The sequence below is a fragment of the Phasianus colchicus genome, chromosome 6 (assembly GCF_987193195.1).
Source record: "Phasianus colchicus chromosome 6, bPhaCol1.hap1.1, whole genome shotgun sequence".
NCBI classification, from domain to species: domain Eukaryota; kingdom Metazoa; phylum Chordata; class Aves; order Galliformes; family Phasianidae; genus Phasianus; species Phasianus colchicus.
Genome location: NC_143441.1, coordinates 23,045,696 through 23,066,463, shown reverse-complemented (window position 1 = coordinate 23,066,463; position 20,768 = coordinate 23,045,696). Strand labels below are relative to the sequence as shown.

General features: G+C 41.1%; 1 protein-coding gene across 6 annotated transcripts in view; it reads right to left on the bottom strand.

The window, feature by feature from the left end:
- Window positions 1-3,176: 3,176 nt before the first annotated feature.
- Window positions 3,177-20,768, bottom strand: part of RAPGEF5 (Rap guanine nucleotide exchange factor 5) — a 152,373-nt gene continuing 134,781 nt past the window's right edge. For all 6 annotated transcript variants that reach the window (XM_090142681.1, XM_090142682.1, XM_031590087.2 and 3 more), the window contains 5 exons: window positions 19,623-19,673; window positions 18,417-18,504; window positions 15,228-15,292; window positions 9,271-9,325; window positions 3,177-6,718 (listed from right to left, as the gene is read on the bottom strand). In XM_090142681.1, the coding sequence (XP_089998807.1) occupies window positions 6,600-6,718; window positions 9,271-9,325; window positions 15,228-15,292; window positions 18,417-18,504; window positions 19,623-19,673 (378 nt within the window). In that variant the 3' untranslated portion in view covers window positions 3,177-6,599. The remainder of the gene's footprint in view (window positions 6,719-9,270; window positions 9,326-15,227; window positions 15,293-18,416; window positions 18,505-19,622; window positions 19,674-20,768) is intronic.

The window sequence follows — 20,768 nt, the reverse complement described above, 5'->3', positions numbered from 1 at the left end:
TAGCCCTAGATTTCTATAGTTTGCTCTTGCACAAAGCCAGATCAAGTCTTCTGGAGTCACTCAAAGCACTGAGGATTAATCCACATTTGCAAAAAAAGCACAAAATTAAATTTAACTAGGTAAACTACATTACTTTCTTCAGCAGAAACTATTTAAAATTAAAATTAATTACTTCACTTAAAATGATGTAAATCTCATCAGATAAACAATGAGATAAGAGTATGAAAGTGTATTGTAGACTATTTCGGACTCATTCAAATCATTCTCAGTTGAGCTCTATGACTCTGGTAGTTCCTACCATCACATCATCAACTCAAAGAGAGGCCTCCAACCAACAATCAGTAGGTCAACATAATTTTACATTGTCTTTCTGAATGAAAGAGGGAGAGACAGTCTTAGCAACAGCAGCTGGATTTGTTTTGATAGAAATTCTCCTTGACATAACCTGAAGACTTCAGACTTCCAAGAGATCTATGGCTGAAGAACCATCACCTTGAAGCAATGAGCCAAATCCCTCAGTGAAGTTTTGCAGGAGACTGGGGGCGTTCCAGCTGACAGCAAATTCAACACGATCCAGCAGTGTGCCATGGCAGCCCAAAAGGCCAACCATATCCTGGGGTGCCCCAGGACCAGCACTGCCACCAGGTGAGGGGAAGAATGGTCCTGCTCTGCATGCCTCACCTCCAGCACTGCATGCAGTTGGGTGCCACAATACAGGAAGGACCTGAAACTATTAGAGAGCGTCTGAAGGAGACAAAGACTACGAAGATGATTAAGTGTCAAGAGGTCAATGTGCATGAGGAAGGAGCAGCTGAGGTGCCTTGGTTTGTTCAGTCCAGAGCAAAGAAGCTGAGGGGAGGCCTCATGGCAGCTGCAGCTCTCACAGGCAGCACTGAGCTCTGCTCTCTATGACAGCAACAGGACCCAAGGGAACGGCATGGAGCTGTGTCAGGGGGAATCAGGTGGGGGTTTAGAAAAAGGTTCATCACCAGAGAGCAGTGCCCATGGCACAGAGCTGCTAAAGTTCAAGGAGCATTTGGACAACAATTTTTTCTAGATCTGAATCACCCCTACTTAGATTTCCTGGTAAACTCCCCTCCAGCAATGCACAGCTCTGTGCTTTCAAGCCATCTGTCACAGCTGGTGGTACTTCTCTCAAGAGGCACTTTACCACTTAGGTTAAATGGATGAGCTGTGCCGGTGTCACTTCCCCAAGCTCAGTAATACTACCAAAATGATTTCCCTGCAGAGGCAGCTCCTCCCATCACTCTGGACAGGAAAGGACTTGCACTTGAGCAAAGAGCAACTGCAGGAGAACAGGAGAAAAAACCCAAACTGCTTACATTTTAGAAGTCCTGAAAACTCCCTGCAGCTCTTGGTACAAGACAATGCAATGAAGATAGCCCATCTCCTTCCAGAGCCATCATTTAAACCTATCAAAGGAGGTTTTGAGCAATTGGCCTTGGGTTCTGTAAGTCATTTGGTTCTGCTAAAAGAAATCTTCATACCTTGCTCATTTTAGACACATGCTTCTTTAAAATGAAGAAGGAAAAGTGAGTTTGACTTATGCTACCAAATTATAATCTGAACTACATTGATCCAGCATTTTTAGCACCCCCAAAACCACTCTGACTACTTACCAGTAGCTGAAACTTCACTAGAAGACACTGTAGCCACCAGGAGTACAGCCAGCCCACACAAAAAGGACAACAGCTCCTACTTACATGTGAGCCCAACACTCAACGTATGCAGGTACAACCAATCAGACGCAAGGAGAGCACATAAAGGAAGAGTTTCCCCCTCAGCTGCTGGATTTATGTGACAGTTCTCCTCTTTCCCACCCAATTCCTCCTTCCCCCAATTTTTTTTTTTCAGGATCTTACATATTTCCTCTCTAACTGGTGTGGGTTTTTCTTTTGTTGTTGTTGTGGTGTTGTTTTTTTTATTTATTTATTTATTTATTTTTCAGTGGGGAGGTGGTAAGGACAAGGATTGCCTTTACCCTGAGGATTCCCACTGGGCAAGTGGGACTTGGAAAGGGTCAGCAGCACCCTTCAGATCTGCTTGCCAAGGCTTTCAAGATGATGCCCCCTGGCTTATTCCTCCTGCTTTTTTGGGCTCGGCTTTGTGTGTACTCAGCTGCCCTCGCCATGGCAGAAGAGAGCATGACCCAGGGCAGGTGCCCAGTGTGGCAGGAAAACCTGCTGAGATATGGAACAGCAAATATTGAGGAGGATTTTCTCAGGCTGAGCTCTCTCTCATACGGAGAAGAAGGAATAACTTCTGCATAGAACAGAGCAATTGCCTCTGTGGAAGTCAGCCCTGCTTTGCACAGAGGGCTGTGCGGTGCCCCAGCAAATTCCCCGCTCACTTCCTTGTGCCTTCCCACAGCTGTAAGCACCCATCCTCAGCCCTATACATTTCCATGGTTCCAATGGGATGGAAGAAGAGCCCTTTTGTGCAAAGTTACCTGTTTGCACGCAGCTATACAGGGCTTGAAGTAACTGCAGGAGGTTAGGAAACACTCCCCAAGCCTCCTGAGATGATGGGGAGAAATGATCTCGTGGGAGGGACTGCGATCAACAGCTAGGAGCACAAAGTCTTCAGCACAGCAGGGTCTGGAAAGGGATGTCTGGCCATAAAGTATCTTCAGACAACATTATAGAGCTGTGTCAACATTCTGAGCTTGCATTGCCTTAATTATTCCAGTTAAAATTCATTCTCCCTGCTGCAGACAGCTGAGAGAAGGCAGGGGAAAATGCAGCAGCACCAGCAAATACAACTGAAGCAAGGGGAAAGCACTTACTGTCCTCACTAAGAGGATTGAGTGCAGATAAAAGCAGACTCTGGGGGATTGGAAGACAGGTTTACTCCTCCTTCTCCCACAGGGACTTCTCACAGTAGCTCCAGGCCCCGCTCAGTGCAGTGATGATAAGACACAGCTGAGACCCCATTAACATCATCTGCTTCTGAAACTACCTGAAATATATCAGCATTAGCAAGTCCCACCCATTGGAGCAGTGCTTTGAGTAGGGTCAGGCTCCTGACACATGCTGCATTCCCCTTGCAAATGCCATGAGGGGGTTTCAGGACTGCATGACTGAAAGTGTGAGTATGAGATACACCAGTGATGAACAATAAGGGAGAGTGAGAGGCAGGAAGGCACAGAGCCTAGCTTCATTAAGGTAATCTTTATATTTTGAAAAGCAATATTAAAAAACACTGGAAAATGCAAGATAAACGTAACAGTTGCTTCTACAAGTTTTAACCTTGTATTGCTTGGCCATTTTGACATATAAATTATTGCTTACTAGCTCTCATAAATACACAATACAATTAATATGTACAGAGGCAGACAAGCATGTAAGATGAAAAGGAAAACATTGGCGACATTGATTCTGGTAAATCAGATTATTTCATACATACCGAGTCTCATAGCGGTGGATAACTACTAGCTGTAGTCCCTGAGAAGTTAGGTAAACACCTTGGTTTGGGATTTTCTGTTTTATTACTCTTAATGCAAGCTGACAGCATTATGGCACTCAGAGAGAACGTATCAAGCAGGTGTTCTTCCTCAGCCCACTGACTTTATCCCAGTATTTCTTAATGGTGTAATACAATGACAATAAATAGGCTATGCAAATAAATATTACTCTGCTAAAATGTTTAGTATTTACATCTTTCTGTATCAGTTTACAGCCACATCTTATTGTTTCCAATACTCCCCTTTTTTTTTCTTTTTTTTTCTTTTTTTTTTGCCAGTGTCATGCAAATGGAGTTAACTTCTATCTCAGGTGGGGCTAGAATTAAATGCGTCATGGAAGCTTTTTCCTTTGTTTTGTCTAATTATTCCTCCTAGCTACTCATGCAAATAGGCTGAGTACCTAACCACAAGTGTCTCAGAAGATTCCTGAATTTTATCCACGTAACATAAATGCGCTATTGGAGAGGGAAGAATGACTTAAAACTCACAGCGTTACCTGTGCTGGGCCCTGGCAGAGACTATGGGGCCCCCATCTCATTCACAGGATTTACTTCTCATTCGCCAACCACCTTTCAAAGTGCCTGCGACTGCAGCTCAGCTCTGCGATACTTCAGTTGCTGAAGGAAGACCCTGTTTGTTTGTTACAGATTATCTCTAAATTTAGATTATTTGCCTTTCTTTTAAGGTAACAGTTGGAAGATCCATCTTTTCAATGTGAGATTGATGCACCAAAGTTGGGCCTCCAGACCATAACATCATATTCAAATAAGAAAGGCCACTATGAAAATTAGTTCATCAAGTTTTAAAGAATAGCCCAGTTAGCCATAACACAGATAACGTGCTTAGTGCAGGCTGTGTGTCTTCAAACTGGTTTTCTGCCAGCTGTAAGGGCTGACAGCACCCGATTCAGTGTAGAATTGCAGTGTGCAGAAAGCCAATACCCAACCTGGCCTGTAGCCCAGTGGTGCAGCATTACCCAGCCATTTACTTTAGCCAGTAAGGTGCCTTCAGGTTGGCTTCAGCACACTTTCCAATCAATGCCTGAGCAATCATCTTTCTTTTTTTTTTTTTTTCCTCCCCTCTTCTTTAATTTCCTTCATTTATCTCTGGCACTGCTGCTGTTTCATCAGCAGTAACCACTGCAGCTATCACAGAGCTGAATGCAGTGAACCACGGTACTTACTTATGCTCCCTCTTCCACGTGTTTCAACAAAACAAGTTGTGGAGTTGAGTATTGTATGAGCTAGTGCATGCAGTCAGGTCCAAGCTCTTAAAAATAATGCCACATAATGAGATTTCACAAGGGGGAGCTCAAAAACCAGCAAACAAAGCAAGTAATACATCAGGGTGGGGATTCAGGGAGTGCTGTAGCCAGAGGAAGAATTGCAACAAAACAAGAAGCAAACATAACCCATGGTTTGTGTTCTTACACTGCAAAAGGAGCCCAGTGCAGCTAGTGTCCACATCTGAACAGTTTTGGTCTGTTTGCACAAAAGAGTTATTTACAGTATCTGCAGTCACATCTACAGAAGAACATAGCAAATTTTTACTCCATGGCCAGCAAGAGTTTATTTTTTTGTTCTTTTCACTGGGTAAAAAGAAGATTTTTTTCTAAAAACAAAAAATCATATAGGATTTGATAATAACAAAGTACAAGCAAATACATTTCTGAAACATCTGTTTCCTTTACAGAAGATCTATACAATATTTCACAGATGGGAAAACTGAATGCATTCTACAGATTCCCCCACAGACTACCTGTTAAAGCTGTTCTTTAATCCCTTTAAACCAGAGATAAAACTACGATGAAGAGCGTGCTACTTCAGTAGACCCACATTTCAGTAAAGCAGCATCTTCTTGGAAGTCTTCCTCATGTGGAACACATGCAAGAGTGAAAGGCAAAGCAGTGCAATGCATCCAACTCCCTGCTTTGCAAAGGGACTGTTACTACAAGTCTGTGTACAAACCAGTGCCAGAGTAGCACGCTGCCTATTGCCTGTGGCATACACCAGATTATTTTGGGGTAACTTCTTCACACTAAAAACCAGAGCTGTGGTGATAGTGGTGCTTAGGCTTAGGTCAGTCATAGATAGGACATCAGAAATGCCATCTTGGTATGTGCTCAGAACTACTTCTAGCTATGTGAAATTGAAAAGGACCCTAATACTGAGAGCCTGCTGTGTATGCAGGTGGTTCCCTGGTATCCTGTAAGGGGTACCCCGCTGCTCTTTAGAAACTGGAAGTGTGTGCAAGTGAGGTGACATTTTGCCTGCTGGAGTAGAGTATTTCCAGAAGGTTAGTTAGGAACATGGGTGAGCCTAGGCCTTGGAATAGATACAAAAGAGGCTGTAGTCCAAGCTGATAAAAAAAGCTCCTGCTGTGACAGTTTATTACACATTATCTGCAGGAGCTGGTACTAAATCTGAGATAACTGAAAAGGAAGAAATAAATGTATTCTGGTGTACAAACAATTGTGTCCAGGAGCTGCAACAAAAGTGGATTGGCTCTGACAGTGCATTCTATAAAGCAGATGCTTGAGGGGCCAGAACAGTATCAACTCTTTAGTTCTGACCTCCAGATCATGACAGGCTCTTGAGTTTCACCTGGTGCACTGCCTTTTTGTGTTTCCATTCCTGGTTGTCTGCACTTATCTCAAACAAGATGCTCTGGTGGACTCAGGGGAGCTGCATGGATTGCACAGTATTTTTGGCAACCTTGAATGAGCGAGGTACGTACTGTGGTGAACTGAGAATCCCCTTGCTGCATGTTCCTTGCGGAAATGTTTTGCTGCCGTGACACAACGCTTCCTTTCTTTCTAATACTGGCAGAATCTGCACTGAAAGCTACACTGGACCAAACAATATTTTCACAGAAACCAAGCTCCTGAGCTCAAAGAACGCTACTCCGTTTGGTGACAAGCGGGGATGGCACCAAGCTTGCCCTGCAGCTCTGCAAGCAGCTCCTTTGCTTGCTCTGCCTGATTTTCCTGTGCATGTTGTGTGAGCTACTGATAAAACTCAGTAAACTGTTCTCATATAGGGAAGCAACATGCTTAGCATAAACATTCACTTAGTTCAAAGTGCTGCAGTTACAAGGTATACAAAGCTGTGCACGCTCACGCTCGCGGCTCTATCCTGTGAGAAAGCTCAAAGAGAGCTTGCTGGTTGTCGATGACGTGCAGGTGGTGGATGTATGGCTTCAGTTCATTATGTTCTTTCGAAGGAACTTCATTGCCTACAAAACAGAGAAAGAGAATGGATCAGAAAGCCAACCCTTGCCTGCTTTTCATTTCTGTGAGCCATCACAGCACCTCCAAGCCCCCAGTGTGCCACCATGTCAAGGGTTGCACAGCGGCTCAGAAGACAGCTGTTCTTTCATGGGTGCTTAAAAGGCAGGAGGAGTTAGCTGTGCAACTTACAACTTGAAGGGTGGCTTGAATAGCAGATACTTTCTGCTACAGTTGTTGTGCCTGGCACTAGCCTGGGGAACTCTCTGCCTGTGAAACCTTCCAGCAGCGCTGGTGACCAGCAGAAATGGAACAGGAAGAGCTACATTCAAGGCTGCTGAGACCCACTGAGCCAGGCAAACAAAACGATGAGACACATTGCCCTCTGCTGCTGACTGCTGACAGGCTGCCAAAGGTCGAAGAGCTCTGCTCTAGTCCATTAATAGTATTACCATCAATTAAAGAAGAAAATGCTCAAGACTCCCAGAACCAATCAGCTTAACCCACACACTCCCTCCCTCTCTTTTGTTTCATTATCATCCCTTTTTCCACGCTCTCCAGCTACACCAACAGCTTTCCAGGAACCGACTATCCTCCTTGACTCTAATGAGCACATTTGAGGCAGGGTAAGCAACACTGGATGTCAAAACAGCAGCTTCTGCATACAGCTGCTAATGGTGCTCCTGGGCAGCTATTTTCAGGAGCTATTTCCAAGCACCTCTCTGACTTCAGAAATGTGGGAGAGAACATGAGAATGTGATAAATCTGTGTCAGAACACATCGGTGACCTTTCTGTTCTCGGGGAATAGGCTCACAGCAGCTATGCTGCACACAATAAGGAACATTTGTATTTCTCATTAACACCTGAAATTACAAAAGCTTGAACTATGTTATTTGTTTAGGCTGCTTTGCTTGATTTTGGAAACACAATTATTTGTTTTCAGGATTTAGTATGTAAAAATAAAATATTATTTCCATTAAAAAAGCATTTCAGTCTTGCTTGGAACCTAATCAGCTTCTAATCCAGAAACACTTTGGCCTGCACGCTTAATACACTTGATACAGTTCATAAGCAATAATAATGTACCTTGCTTGCTTTTGGTTTGTTTTTTTTTTTCCTACAGTAAGATGCCTGCCACTCTCAGGCCAATCTGGGAGTTGAATGCAGTGGAAAGATTCACAATCCTGAGAGTAAAATATGCCCACTAGAAAGAGAAACTGTCCATAAAGTCTCAATAAATATTCAGTGAATTCATTTCATGCCTAAACGAATATAACAAAAAATAAAATGCCTGCAGGGATATCTGTAAAAGCTGCTTCCTAAATGCCAGCTTCACAATAAATCAAGTCTGCAGTAAAATAAAATAACAATCATGCACTTCAAACTACCAGCTTATATGATAAATCTTGGGTATTAACCTCAGATTTATGTTGCAGTGTTTACAAAACCACTTAAAAAAAAGAAAAGAGAGATTTGCAGAGAAGCTGCGAAAAAACCCTGCATCATTAAAGGAATCAATGCTATAACTTTATAATGGCAAATAAGAGACATCCTAACTTACAGAGGTGCAGTTTGGATTAATCACTATTTCCTTCAGCACCTGGTTTAACAGAATAAAAACAGACAAGGTATGCCCTTCTCCTTTTCTCATTCTTTCTCTTAAGATATATCTAAGTGACACAAAAACCATAATGGTAAGCAACCTTTGTTTAATAAAGACTGTGCATACGTACGGTAATTTTATAGAACAAAGTGTTCAGCAGAGCTCTTAATAGTACCTATCATTCTCCATGGTACATTATTAATACGTACAAATTTTTAATATTCTTTTTGTCAGGGTCTGTGCTCTGTGCTGACAGCTGCTGAAAATACAGCTAAAAAAAAAAAAGATTCAAGTTTTTTTTCCCCAACCATGAAAATCCTGCATTCAGGCTACAGCAAAGTTCTGAAGCTCTTTGGAAAAAGAGTTTTTAGTGGCCTTAGTTTTAGTCATTACATGTTTAGTGTTTCTGGCTTCAAAACGATAACCACTTCCTCAAGCAGTGCTGTGTTTGTCCCCTTCCTGCGTTTAACCTCTCCACAGAGAATGAGAAATGCTGAAGAGGAGAAAAACAAGGTTTTTGCTCTGTTAGCAAAGAGGTTCTTCTGGCATGGGTCCTTAAGGTCAGATTCTCTGGTGTCTAATAGGGTGGAAAGCAGAAAAGAGAAGCCTTTTCTGCATAAGTTCTCCAGTATCCAAAACAAGCAGAGCTCAACTTGCAGATTTTCCCTGTCAGGGGCACAAACACAGCCAACTCCTTTCCACCTAGTCAATGAAACCCAGAGGATCTGAGTGTCTTCAAGACTTCAGCCACTGCATGAAATGTTCATTAAAAAAAAAACAAACAAATTCTGGTGGCGGAAACCAAGTGAAAAGCCCCGGTAATGAGTAACATCTTTCAGCATCTGGAAGCCTGGACACCTCAGAGATTCATGGAAAATACTGAGGTAATTCAATAACCAACAACCAGTGTTAAGGCTGTAAAAAGGCAAAACAAGTAACAAATTCTGGCTACTCACCAAACTGGTTATTTCTGCAATGTCTCAATGATCGAACAGTATCTGCAATCATGTGCTGCAAAGACAAGACATAAAACATCAGTGCAAAAGTCTGAGAGGGATTCTGTCTTTAGAAAATTCAGAAGAAACTCCCTGGCTTACACTGTAAAGCAAAAAAAAAAAAAAAATCAAATGTAGTAAAGTCGAAAATGAGGACAGTGGGAGAACAGGTCCTTATTGATACTGCACAGATTAATTGAAAACAACTCTCTCAGAGCCCATGGAAAGCAGTAATGAAAAACAGCCATACAATTACTTATTTTTGTTCCTGTGACTCCTATTAAACTGAAACCTACAGGAGGAAAGTCTTGCGGGTTGGCTAGATGCTTCTGATCCATCTCATGCTTCTTGTTCATTATCCAGGGTTTCTAGTAGTCTACAATCTCTCCTTCTGTCTCCACAAGTTTCTAACTAGGCTTCTGTGGCACAGATAACACCTCTGTGTATGTCTGCACGCTGCCTACTACAATCAGGTCCCAGTATCAGCATTTTTCTGTAGTATGATAACCAATACATAAAAATAACAGCCTACAGTGCCAGATGAAGCAAGTACTCTGACATCTGTGTAGATATGTACCAAGAAGGAGATAATGCAGGTACACCATTTAGAAAAGGTTGGTGCTAGCAGGGATACATAACTCTCTTGTCCAAAACAGAGAATTCTGTCCCATTTTGACAGGTCAAAGTACAAACACAGCAAAACACTGTGTACTTTCTACACTCACAAGATGACTACCTGCAGAACATGAAACAAAAGACAGTCCTAGGTAATTGGAACAGCAAGCTGCATTGCAGAAGAAATGATGGTGAACCAGTCTTCTCCTTGTGGCTCTAAGAAAGATGTAATTTTCATTTTGCTGGGCTTTCCAACCACAGAGGAAAGACTTTGAAGTTCTGAGAAAACAAAGCCTTGGAAAAATGGAATGTAAATTCAGAATATCACTAGAAAAATATCTGACTTTAGGTCTTAGCAAAGCAGTAATTATGGCTTTCCATGGTTATTTAAGATTTGCCTCAAGAATTCACCTATAATTGATGCTGGAATTAAAAAAAATCCCTAAACTTGATCTTTGATTCTTCTTTCCAATGCAAATATCAGAAATAAGGAAGATCAGGAAGATTTGTTCTTAGTTGTCAGCTTCTCCCAGTTTACTGTGGTGACAATGTACGTGGTTTCAGCAGCTACTGATGCTCACATTCCCCTGCGGTAGAATAATGAAAGCCATCTATGGATCACCGTTAACAGAATCATTATTGATCTGGAAGACCACTGCAACTGCCATACAGTAATGCCACAGATATGGTGGGGGAGGAGATGAGAGAGAGACCTGCCTTGAATATTCACTGAAACAATGGTAGAGGTAGTGGAACTTGATGCTACATAGGAGATTTCTCTTTGGTACTTCACAATATACATCTGCAAATATTTCTCATCTGAGTTACAAACGTCTGTCTATTTTTATTGTTCTAACAAGTCATGATACATTATTTGCTTTGATGAAGCATTCATTTAAAACAGTTTTATTTTTCTGTTCTGAGGTACAGTAAGTTTTGGATGTTCCCTTAGATTATGCATGCTGTGGTTTAACCCAGTAGGTGGCTCAGCATCACACTGTCATTCACTCACTGCCCCCCTTCCCAATAGGAAGAGGGAGAAAATCAGAAGAAAAAAAAAAAAGTAGAACTCGTTGGTTGAGATAGAACTACTTACTAAGGGAAAAGGAAAAAGATAATAGTTATGATTTTATATATACGAAAGTATATAACAAGTGATGCACAAGCAATTGCTCACCACCCTCCGACCGATGCCCAGGTAACCCCCCAAGCAGCAGAAGAGAGCAAGATGAACTCCCATTCCCTTCAGAACTCCTTTTGCATAACGTCATATGGTATGGAATATCCCTCCAGCCAGCTTAAGACAGCTGTCCTAATTCCTTTCTCTCCCAGTCCTTGGACCCTTTGCTGCAAATGGCCTTGTCTCTGTACAAGACTGTTTAGCCCAACCATAACATTGAAAGTTATCAACTTTTTCTCCTAGACCCAAAATAGCATCACACCAGACACTCTGAAGAAAACAATCCAGTCCCAGCTAAAACAAAGACAACACAGAGGAAATAAAAAGGTTTAAGGTTGGTTTCTTTCAGGCTCAGGTTTCAACTTATGAAAACTGGGATTGTTCACAATAAATCAGTGAAGTATGCTCATTTTGACTAGATGTCACCTATAAATGTGTTGAAGCACTGATCTTTTTATTTGACTGCTATTTCACTTAAAAGTGAAAAGATAGAATTTAGCCAATAACTCTTCACCAAACCTGGTAACTAATTTAAACAAATTGCAGCTAGCAGTAATAATGTAACAGCTCATGTGAACTGCTTGTATTCTTCTCACATCTCCCTCAAAAATAAGCAGAGGTGGAATGAATTAGTTGTCTTCAGCAGATTATCTTTAAGATCAGAATGACACAGAACAGCTCAACTCTCACCACCCACAGAGTAGCACTTCCAGGACTTCTCCAAAGGAGAGAGCTTATCACAAGAAAAACAGCACATCTGTCTTGGAATCTTCTTCATATCTTCTTCATAATCCTTTTATCGGTGAATCAAAGGTGGGTTCTTTTTTTTTTTTTTTTTTTTTTTTCCCCCCCTATCTCTTGTGCTTCATTTACCCTGCAATCATGGGTAGCTATTGTGCTGATGTCCCTGCACTGATTATAGTGATGTTCATAATGTGATGTCCCAGACTTCATTGTCAATAGTGTGAGTACTGGGAGAGCTACAACATCTACTGATACTGCTCCTATAACATTTTCCAGCTGCTACCCTTTGAATTTGGCTTTTAGAAGTAAGAGATCCCATTATCTCACAAACTGTCATTCTTTGCTGTTTCACTTTTGGTGGTCACTGTGGGGTCCATCTCAAGACAGCCTCTGGATGCGATGGTCTGGCAGCAAAGAGTCTATCTGTTCAACTCTCTCCTAAAGCAGAATCTTTACTAGTCTAATTAGACTGTCTGTCCATTACCAGCTCCCTGGGATGCAACTGTAATTCAAAAAATCAGCATATTCAACTAATATTTCCTGACTATTTAAACAAATGCTTGTACAGCATTAGTATGACAAACAACACCTTTCTTGTAGGCTTTCAGCCTACCATCTACCTTGAGATCATTAGCACTTCTTCAACTGATGAAAGAAAAAAGAACAGGCTTGGGAGTTGCACAAATATTTGGAGTGTGCAGGAGGTTGAGAATCTTCAGCTCAGTACTGAAGGTACTATGTAAGATGTCATTATCTAAACCAGTAATGGCCACTGACCTGTATTAGAGTTTGCTGGAGTGTGGCTAAGACATGTCATTGTTAAGATATGGGTGATGGCTGCCCCCTGAAAAAAAACTGAAGCTACATTTCAGTGAAGCAGCTCAGTAAATACAATGGAAATATCTTGAGATGAAACAGTAAAAGACTGTCTTTTCATTTATTCCTTCAGATTTAGTACAGGAACAGGGTATGAAACTAAATATTGATCTATTGTAAACTAGAGTTTAACCAACAAGGAGTTAAATAAACCACTGCAATCCCTTCAACTTTTGCTATTACTACATAACATTCCAGAGACAAAAGATCATCTCTTTTTCTTCTCTTTGCAAATTCACTTCTTTATATTTTGAATTAACTTTGTCTTCACTGCAATCATGTCATGTCAAATCAAGTTCAGTCACGGTAGGATTGTTGTGGCCATGATGGTCTAAGAATATAAAATAAGCAGGGATTGCAGTAAAAGATTATATATTTTATTAAGCCAATTGATATTATTGGAGAAAAAAAAAAAACCAACAATAGTTCAGACAAGCAAATCTTCCTTCTGGTCAGGTGTTTAACGCAGATCTGAAATATTTCAAATACCTACTCAAATGAAGACATAATAAACCATCTTTGCTTTTAAATTCCTAAGTAGAAACTGTACATGTTTATGGCAGTGAGTAAGTTTCTTCCCCAAAGCAGTAATCTGCTATGGTAGAATAATTCTTTTCTTCTTTTTCTGCAACAGTAAATCTGCAGGTGAGGTTCAGTGGCTTGATCCAAACTAAGCAGGAGCCAATGTCAACCCTAATTTTTCTCAGAGGCCAGAAAGAGCTCAGTATAATGTAAAACACCCAGGAAGACTTCCCTGGGACAAAGCCCATACAAACTGAAAAAAAAAACATGGGCATATACATGGAGATGTGTCATGTATCTTGTTAAGTAAACTCATGCCCATAGAACTTAACAAGTGAACCACCAGGATACATATACTATCTGAGTTACAATTACACCCATAATAAAATGTCTTCTAAGCCTCCACTTCAGTTGCTTGCATTCATATGGATACAGGCAGCCATGAGACAGCAGGTTCCTCGGGGTGTGATCTGACTAACAATTCAGAGGAAGCATCAGTGTCAGCAACACTCACCCCATCAGCATCACACAGACTCTCCCCCATTTAAAATGCACATTTATCTTTTTGCATCGAAATGGTGAAATCCTGGCTCACTGAAGTCAATTAGTACAGATCCCACCACCTCTGGAGATACAATGGTGACAGCAAGGATAGGAAATCTTACCAAGCAAGCCCAGCACACATTAAATGTATACATGATTAAACAACAAACAAACAAGGTCTGGCTAAGACTCAAATAAGAATCAGATCTTTCGTATTCACTGAATTAATATATGGGCCAGTGGGGGGATTTTAGTAACAATTACTGTGCATCAAGGGCTAGTTTAATTTACATGTTAATTGGATGAACTTCCAAGAGGCAATGAAGAAGAACATGCTAATGAGTTTTATGCAAACACCTAAAGGTCAAACAGTTAATGGACTTGGGACAAGAAAACCTTTCATTAAATGCAAATCAGTGTTCTCCAATTCTGCAACAAGATAAGGTGCAGAAATCAAGTAGAAAACACAAAAAGAGGGTCTCAGGTTCAAAAGTCAAAGTCCACATCTGCTTATAAGTTGAAGGGCAATGTACATTATGATGGGATGAGGAAAAAAAAAGCTCAACATCTGGTTCATGAATAACTCCCAGTTTGCATGATCATTCTCGAACAAGTGTAAACACATGGAGAAAACAGTTAAAAACAACTCCCCAGCAACAGCCATCTGGACTCAGTCTCATGGCATATCCAGAGCAATCAGGAAGAACATTTTGGTTTCTTGATCAAAAACACCAGCCCAACAAAACCAAAATTTCTCCACACCAGCACAGTTCAAATATAAAAGCTATGGCTTTGAGCACTACAAAAATGTTATCAGCAAAGACTTGGTGCAAATTAGACAAATCAAACATTCATTGGGAATGTCATGCCAGCATAGAGACATCATGACTAGTGTAGAAGAGCCCAAAGATATTAAGTGGCATTCTGTACCAGAGTTAGTGTAGTGGTGTGTACGTTCAGTTCGAGTTACACTTCAGACATTCATTCATTCATCATCTAACCTAGATCATAAATTTTACTTCAGTCATGAGTGGTTAAACTAGAGATACCTTTTCTTTAGTGCCTTGAGACAACAGAAATCAGAGAAAACTGGAGAATGTAACTGAAGAGAAAAAATGTACGAGGTGGTGCAAAGGAACAGATCCTCCTGGAAATAAACTGAGGCGATTGTACAGCACTGATTCTGGGTAACTCTGGCTTAACCATTTTACAGAGAAGTGGGGAGGAATGAGTGAGAAGAGGAGCAGAGGAAGGGGCAGGGGAGAGTTCAACTGTCAGCTGTTTTATCCTGTTTGCTCTTTGAAGCAAAGTTAACCTCTGTTTATTTCCTCCTGATTTACTCAGAAGAAACCCTTTTTAGTCATATAAGATAAGGAGGGGAAGGAAAGAAGAGAATAGGAATTTCTGTGAAAAACAGGAATGATAAAATAAAGCTTACCAGCTTTTCAAAATTAACAAGGTTATCCAGAAATGTTTTATTTCCTTCATGAATGAATGTTACATCTGGAAAAAAAAATTAAAGGAAAATAATTATTTTGCAGGACTTTGTTGTTCTGTACAAAGAAATGATATTTCTAAACAGCAACTAAAAGAAAAAGATAGGAAAACATCCCATTAAAGATTACCAAAACAGCTTACGAAAGGTAAAAAAAGCTTAGCATAACGATATGCACTACATAGACATCAAAACAAGAAGATTTTCAAATCAGAGCCCAGAATTCTTATTAAACCTGAATTACCTATGAAGTGCATGTGGTGCAGAGAATGACTGGGTGTAAGAGAGATATCCAGCTTGGCAAGCCTGCTCCCCATGCTTGCAGGATAGATCCAGCCTGGGACTGTGCCCAGGCTGGGACTGAGCCCCCGAGCTGTGAGCTCCACAGGGGCACAACACAAGGCTTGGGGGCAGTTCTGACACCCCCTTTTTCCTTCTCCATTGCAACTCTCTGAAGTACCCCCAGGCACACCGGTGAGATTAAATGAGAGCCACCAAATTGGAGTTCAAAGCCTTGCATGAGGCAAGCATTATGTCCAGGGAAACCTTAGGGAATCGAAACTGCCTTACACAGCATTGTTGGAGAGGATTTGCAAAGACAAAAAAAGGTCAGTGAGAGGAAACAGCAAAGGTCTATATTTAGCTTCAGGAAAGGAACTGAACGCACTGTAATGAGTGGGAAGGGAAAAATAATAATAAAAAAAAATCAGGTGAAAGAAGCACTGCTAAGATTATGATTAAAACTGGAACTGGAGGTCATTTTTTCTGTTTTTCTAATGCATGCTAAGACACAAAGCAAGACCCGTCTGGAATGTGAGATACTGAGGTCACAGGCAGACTTTGGCAGCGCATCCTCTGGATGACACAAAGCAGCACCATACCCCTCATCTCCCACTTTGGCCACGCACAGCATGGATGTGTGCATGCCTGTGAGGACTGGGATGAGAGAGCACTGATCTAACAAGATGGCATTGACACCATTCCTCAGTAAAAGCCACAGTTCTCCCTGCTGAGGTGCTAGTCCCCAGGTCAGCTGTGTAAAACATCTCAGGATATCTCTAGGTTCCCTCTCACATCTACTTGGTCCCACAGATTTGGGGGATTTTAGATCTCAGAACCTGCAACTGACACTGGGGACTGCTTTATCATCTCTCTCATCCTACCTCAAAACAGCCAACCTGATTTATTTCCTTTTGTTTTAAAGATTAGCTCTGTGCCTGAGGGGGATTTTGTAATTGCTTAGAATGGAAATGTTAATGGCTTAATACTAGCCTGGAAACCCAGGGCTGGGACTCATTAGGCAGAGCTCTGCCTGAGGGGTGTTGAAGAGCTGGGATCTACTCTAGCGCTCCTGAGCAAGTGGGGTGAGCATGGGGACACACTGGGCACACCTCCACCACCTCCTGCTTCTGGGCAGCACTCTGAGCATCAGGGGGAAGGAGGGCACAGGACCAACTGCACCTTCTCCATATTTGAGCACCCAGGGAAAGGGCCAGGGAAAGGACAAGCAAGGCTTTGAAACCCTACTGGCAGGCAGGAACTACTTGTCTCTGTATCAGTGCAGTTAAAAAATGTCACTTTTAATGAAGAACTTCTACTGGAAGCAGAAATTTCCAGACAGCTTTTAAAGTCTATGACTGCAGTGGATATCTCTGAGAGTGGAAGAAAGAGAAATTTGCTTTGTGGCCAACAACTAAGAGTCTAGATAAATTCAATGGAGCAGAAAATTGCATCTGAGCTACGTTGTACAGATACAACACAGCATTTTATTGCATATTTGAAAAATCTGCCTGACTTTCTAAAGCTGTGTCTGTGCTGTAAGAGAGCTCCACATTTAAATTTAATTAACTTTAAAGGGACACTCTGAAGTTATTTCTCATAGTCAGAGCAAGGGTCTTATTTCATTTACTTGAAACTACTTTTGTTCCTCTTGTGCTAAAATATAGGAATTTGTTGATTTATTAATGATTTGTTGATTTATTAATGATGTGCTAACGTCATAGTGCAAATAATTTTAATATAAACATGCTTGATTTGAATGAAGTCATAGAACAGCTTGGATTGGAAGGGACCTTAAGGATCATCTACTTCCAACTCCCAGGCATGGGCAGGGCTGCCACCCACCAGCTCAGCCCAGGCCCGCACCCAACCTGGCCCTGAACACCTCCAGGGATGGGGCATCCACAGCTTCCGGGCAACGTATGCCAGTGCCTCACCACCCTCTGAATAAGGAATTTCTTCCTACATCATATGTACTGTGCAACACATTGGGAATTGTCAGCCTTGGCAACATTTCCTTCTGGATCACCATGCTGAAGAAGCTTGCTGTATTATTTGGCAATATCTCTGCTATCCAGTACACTTCAGAGGCATGAGATTGCATTGCATGAATGCTTCTTAGGTGCATGCTTTTACATCCCTCACAGCAGAGCAGTGCAAACATCATTGTTACAAGTTACTTGTTCAGGTTTGCCTTCCTTTGAAGCCTTGATAATTATATCCAGCTGAATTAATGCAAATGCCTTTGAAGCCCGCCAAGAGGAGAAGCGTCTTGTGGCTACCAAACTGTCACCAGCTTATTTGGAAAACTGTCTCCAAACACGTTAAATTTGCAGCAGTAGCAGGTTAGCACAAACAGCCTAACGAGAACACTTTCAGAACACAGGAATAATCAAATGAATTTGTCACGTTCTAGACAAGGTGATTAATAATTAATGACACTGAGATAATGGAATAACCGAGATACCTGCTACTGAGCTCACTGCCCAAGTCACTGCACTAGCAAGTAGCTCTGTTACACCTTTCAGCCTGCAGGAGGACAGATAGGCACATCCCATTCGCTCAGCTTTACAAAATGAGTAAATCAGCTTGCTCTACCCTGGCGAGGCAGTGGGGCATGGCTCTGCCCAGGAACAAGCTGTGAAAATTCCTACTTTCCTCCTGACTTCAAAAGCAGCTGTGTTTATTATTATCTGGTTGGAATGTTTTCTTGTAGATTTCATTGTATCTGCCGCGTATTTACCTAAATTCCATGTGAAAGAATAATCTCCTTATGAGTATTTTAACTAACCTCCACAAATTTTTGCACACGCACTCACATGACAGAGAAGAGCAGACAAGCTTTAACATTACCTTTCAGAAGCAAGGGCATGAAGGGAATCTTCGGAGATTTCATTTTCTTGAATGCATCTCTGTAAGCTTTATGATTCAGCGAAGGGTCCTACAATACCATTTGGGTAATAGAGAGAAAAATCAATAGGCTATAAAAAGAGCAATTTTAAATCCATTATCAGCTTATGATCCGAACACAACTTAGATAGATATAAGAAGGTTTCTTCAGGAAATGAGGTAGATAAAGGTTTTCAAACTGAGTAGCTTACTAAACTGAAGAGGAAATGTAAACAATGAGAAGAACAAAAGTAATTATGTTCCTCTAGATGAAGCAGTTCTAAAACTGGAGTAAGCTGCAGAACTGATACACCTCAACAACTCTGTAATTTCCCCATGATTTTCTATTAGCCAAATTCCTTCAACTTACTTTCTAGCACAAAACGTACCCCTAGAGCATATTGCTGATAAATTTCTTCTTCCAACCAATACCCACACCCCTACTCACCCTCCCTCACAGAAGCAAAACAACAACCAAACAGAAACACCTATTCTCAGATCAATGGAACAAACACTTTCAAAGAAAATAAGAGAGCATGATTCAATGGCATTGTGCAATTCAAAAACTCATCTCAATTTCCTCTCTAAACAAGTAGTTTTGTACACCAGCTCACAGACAATCTTGAAAACACATTAATTAATAAAGGACTCATAGTGCAGCAGCATGACAATCGTTAAAGGCTGGATTTCACGCTCCCTGCACTAGGCAGCAATCTCACCAGGCACCCAGCTCCCTGACAGCCAGAGGAAACAGTTGTTTATTCAGCTTTGATAATGAAGACCAAGACCCCTAGCTTCTTACTTTTTATTTTATTTTTATTTTTTTTAAACATCAGCTGTCCTCCTCGTCTGAGATCTGCAGCGCATTTCCTTGGATAGAGGATGATTAACCAGCAGAGCAATAGAACAGTTTTCAAACTGATGATACTGGTGAACGGGTGACACATTTGCCTCACTCTGCCCTTCCTCAGCTGTCAGGAGCACAGCCTGTTTCTTTTTTGCTTTTTCAAGACCACCTCTGAGCTCTGGAGGGCTGCATGGCCTACAGCTAATCTCTGATCTGACATAACCAGGTTCTAGCTCCAGTGACAGGCAGGCTTGACACAGATTGAAAAGAAGAGTGGTAGATAAAGATGAGCAACTCTGTTTTGCTGCCAATGCTGTACTTACTGTCAAGCTTTCCAGTTCTGTGAAAAGTTTCTTGAACTTTCCGGGAATTTTCTGAAGTGGGGAATGCAGAGAAGAAAAATAAGTAGAGTTGGTAAAAAATAAAAACAAACAAAAACAGAAAAATGCTGAACTTTTTTCTACAGAAGTGATCTGTGAAGTGCCTGCTGGCAAGACACCAGCACTGCACTACATCCTGCAGCCTCCATACCTTGTGTTCTTTTACAAAAACAACGTATTAACAGCTGTTTTTATTTACTTCCCATGCTGGTGTCAGAGAACTTTCATAAAAAATGAGTACCTCATCTCTGATATCTCATTCTAATCAGACAGGGAAGGATTCCATGAGAGCCTAAGCACAAAATAGCTTCTTCCTTCATCCTTGTATGTTAACGCCTACTCTATTCCATAAGCATCTGCTGCCTGTATCTCTAAGATGCTTTAATGGATTTAAATCATTATAGTCAAAGCAATTTTTCCTTAATTTGAATTTTGCTGCTGGTATTTCAGAAGGGTTTGTGGGAACTTGTCTTTTTTTTCCAGCTTTACTGGATAGTTCAGTAGGTTATCCCCCTTACTACAAATCCTGTCTCACTCGTGTACTTAGATCCTGACAGCCACAGTGATACTATCAGGGAAGAGAAATTCAGAACAATTAAGATTAAGTGGATGTGCGATATGATTAAAATGCTAAAATAACTGGATATGGAATTGCAATTGCACATTTTTAATATCTTCAATCAGGGAAAGTTAGGGTCATTAAAATTCTGCATACTGTAGAAAAAAAATGTAGAATATGCTTGGGAGTACACTGCTTGTTTAAGAATTCAAGTGCAGAACCAACATAATTTAGTGTGTAAATGGTTGCTTAAATTTAGGTGGCTTCATTTACATGTGTAAGTAATTATAATTAATTTATAAACATTGCTCTACTTTCTAGAAGTCACATTACTAATGCAAATAACCTTCTGCTTTTGAAATTTGCAGTGCAGAGTTTTTTTAAAAAATGCCTGTGACTTCATAAATATTTTATACACAGGAATTTGACATATTTACAGCGATACATGTGCAGAGGCACTCCTTGTTCAGTTTGTTCTTCCTAGAGAAGTTTGCCAGAGGCACATGATCCTCAGAGGGGTCTCACCATGC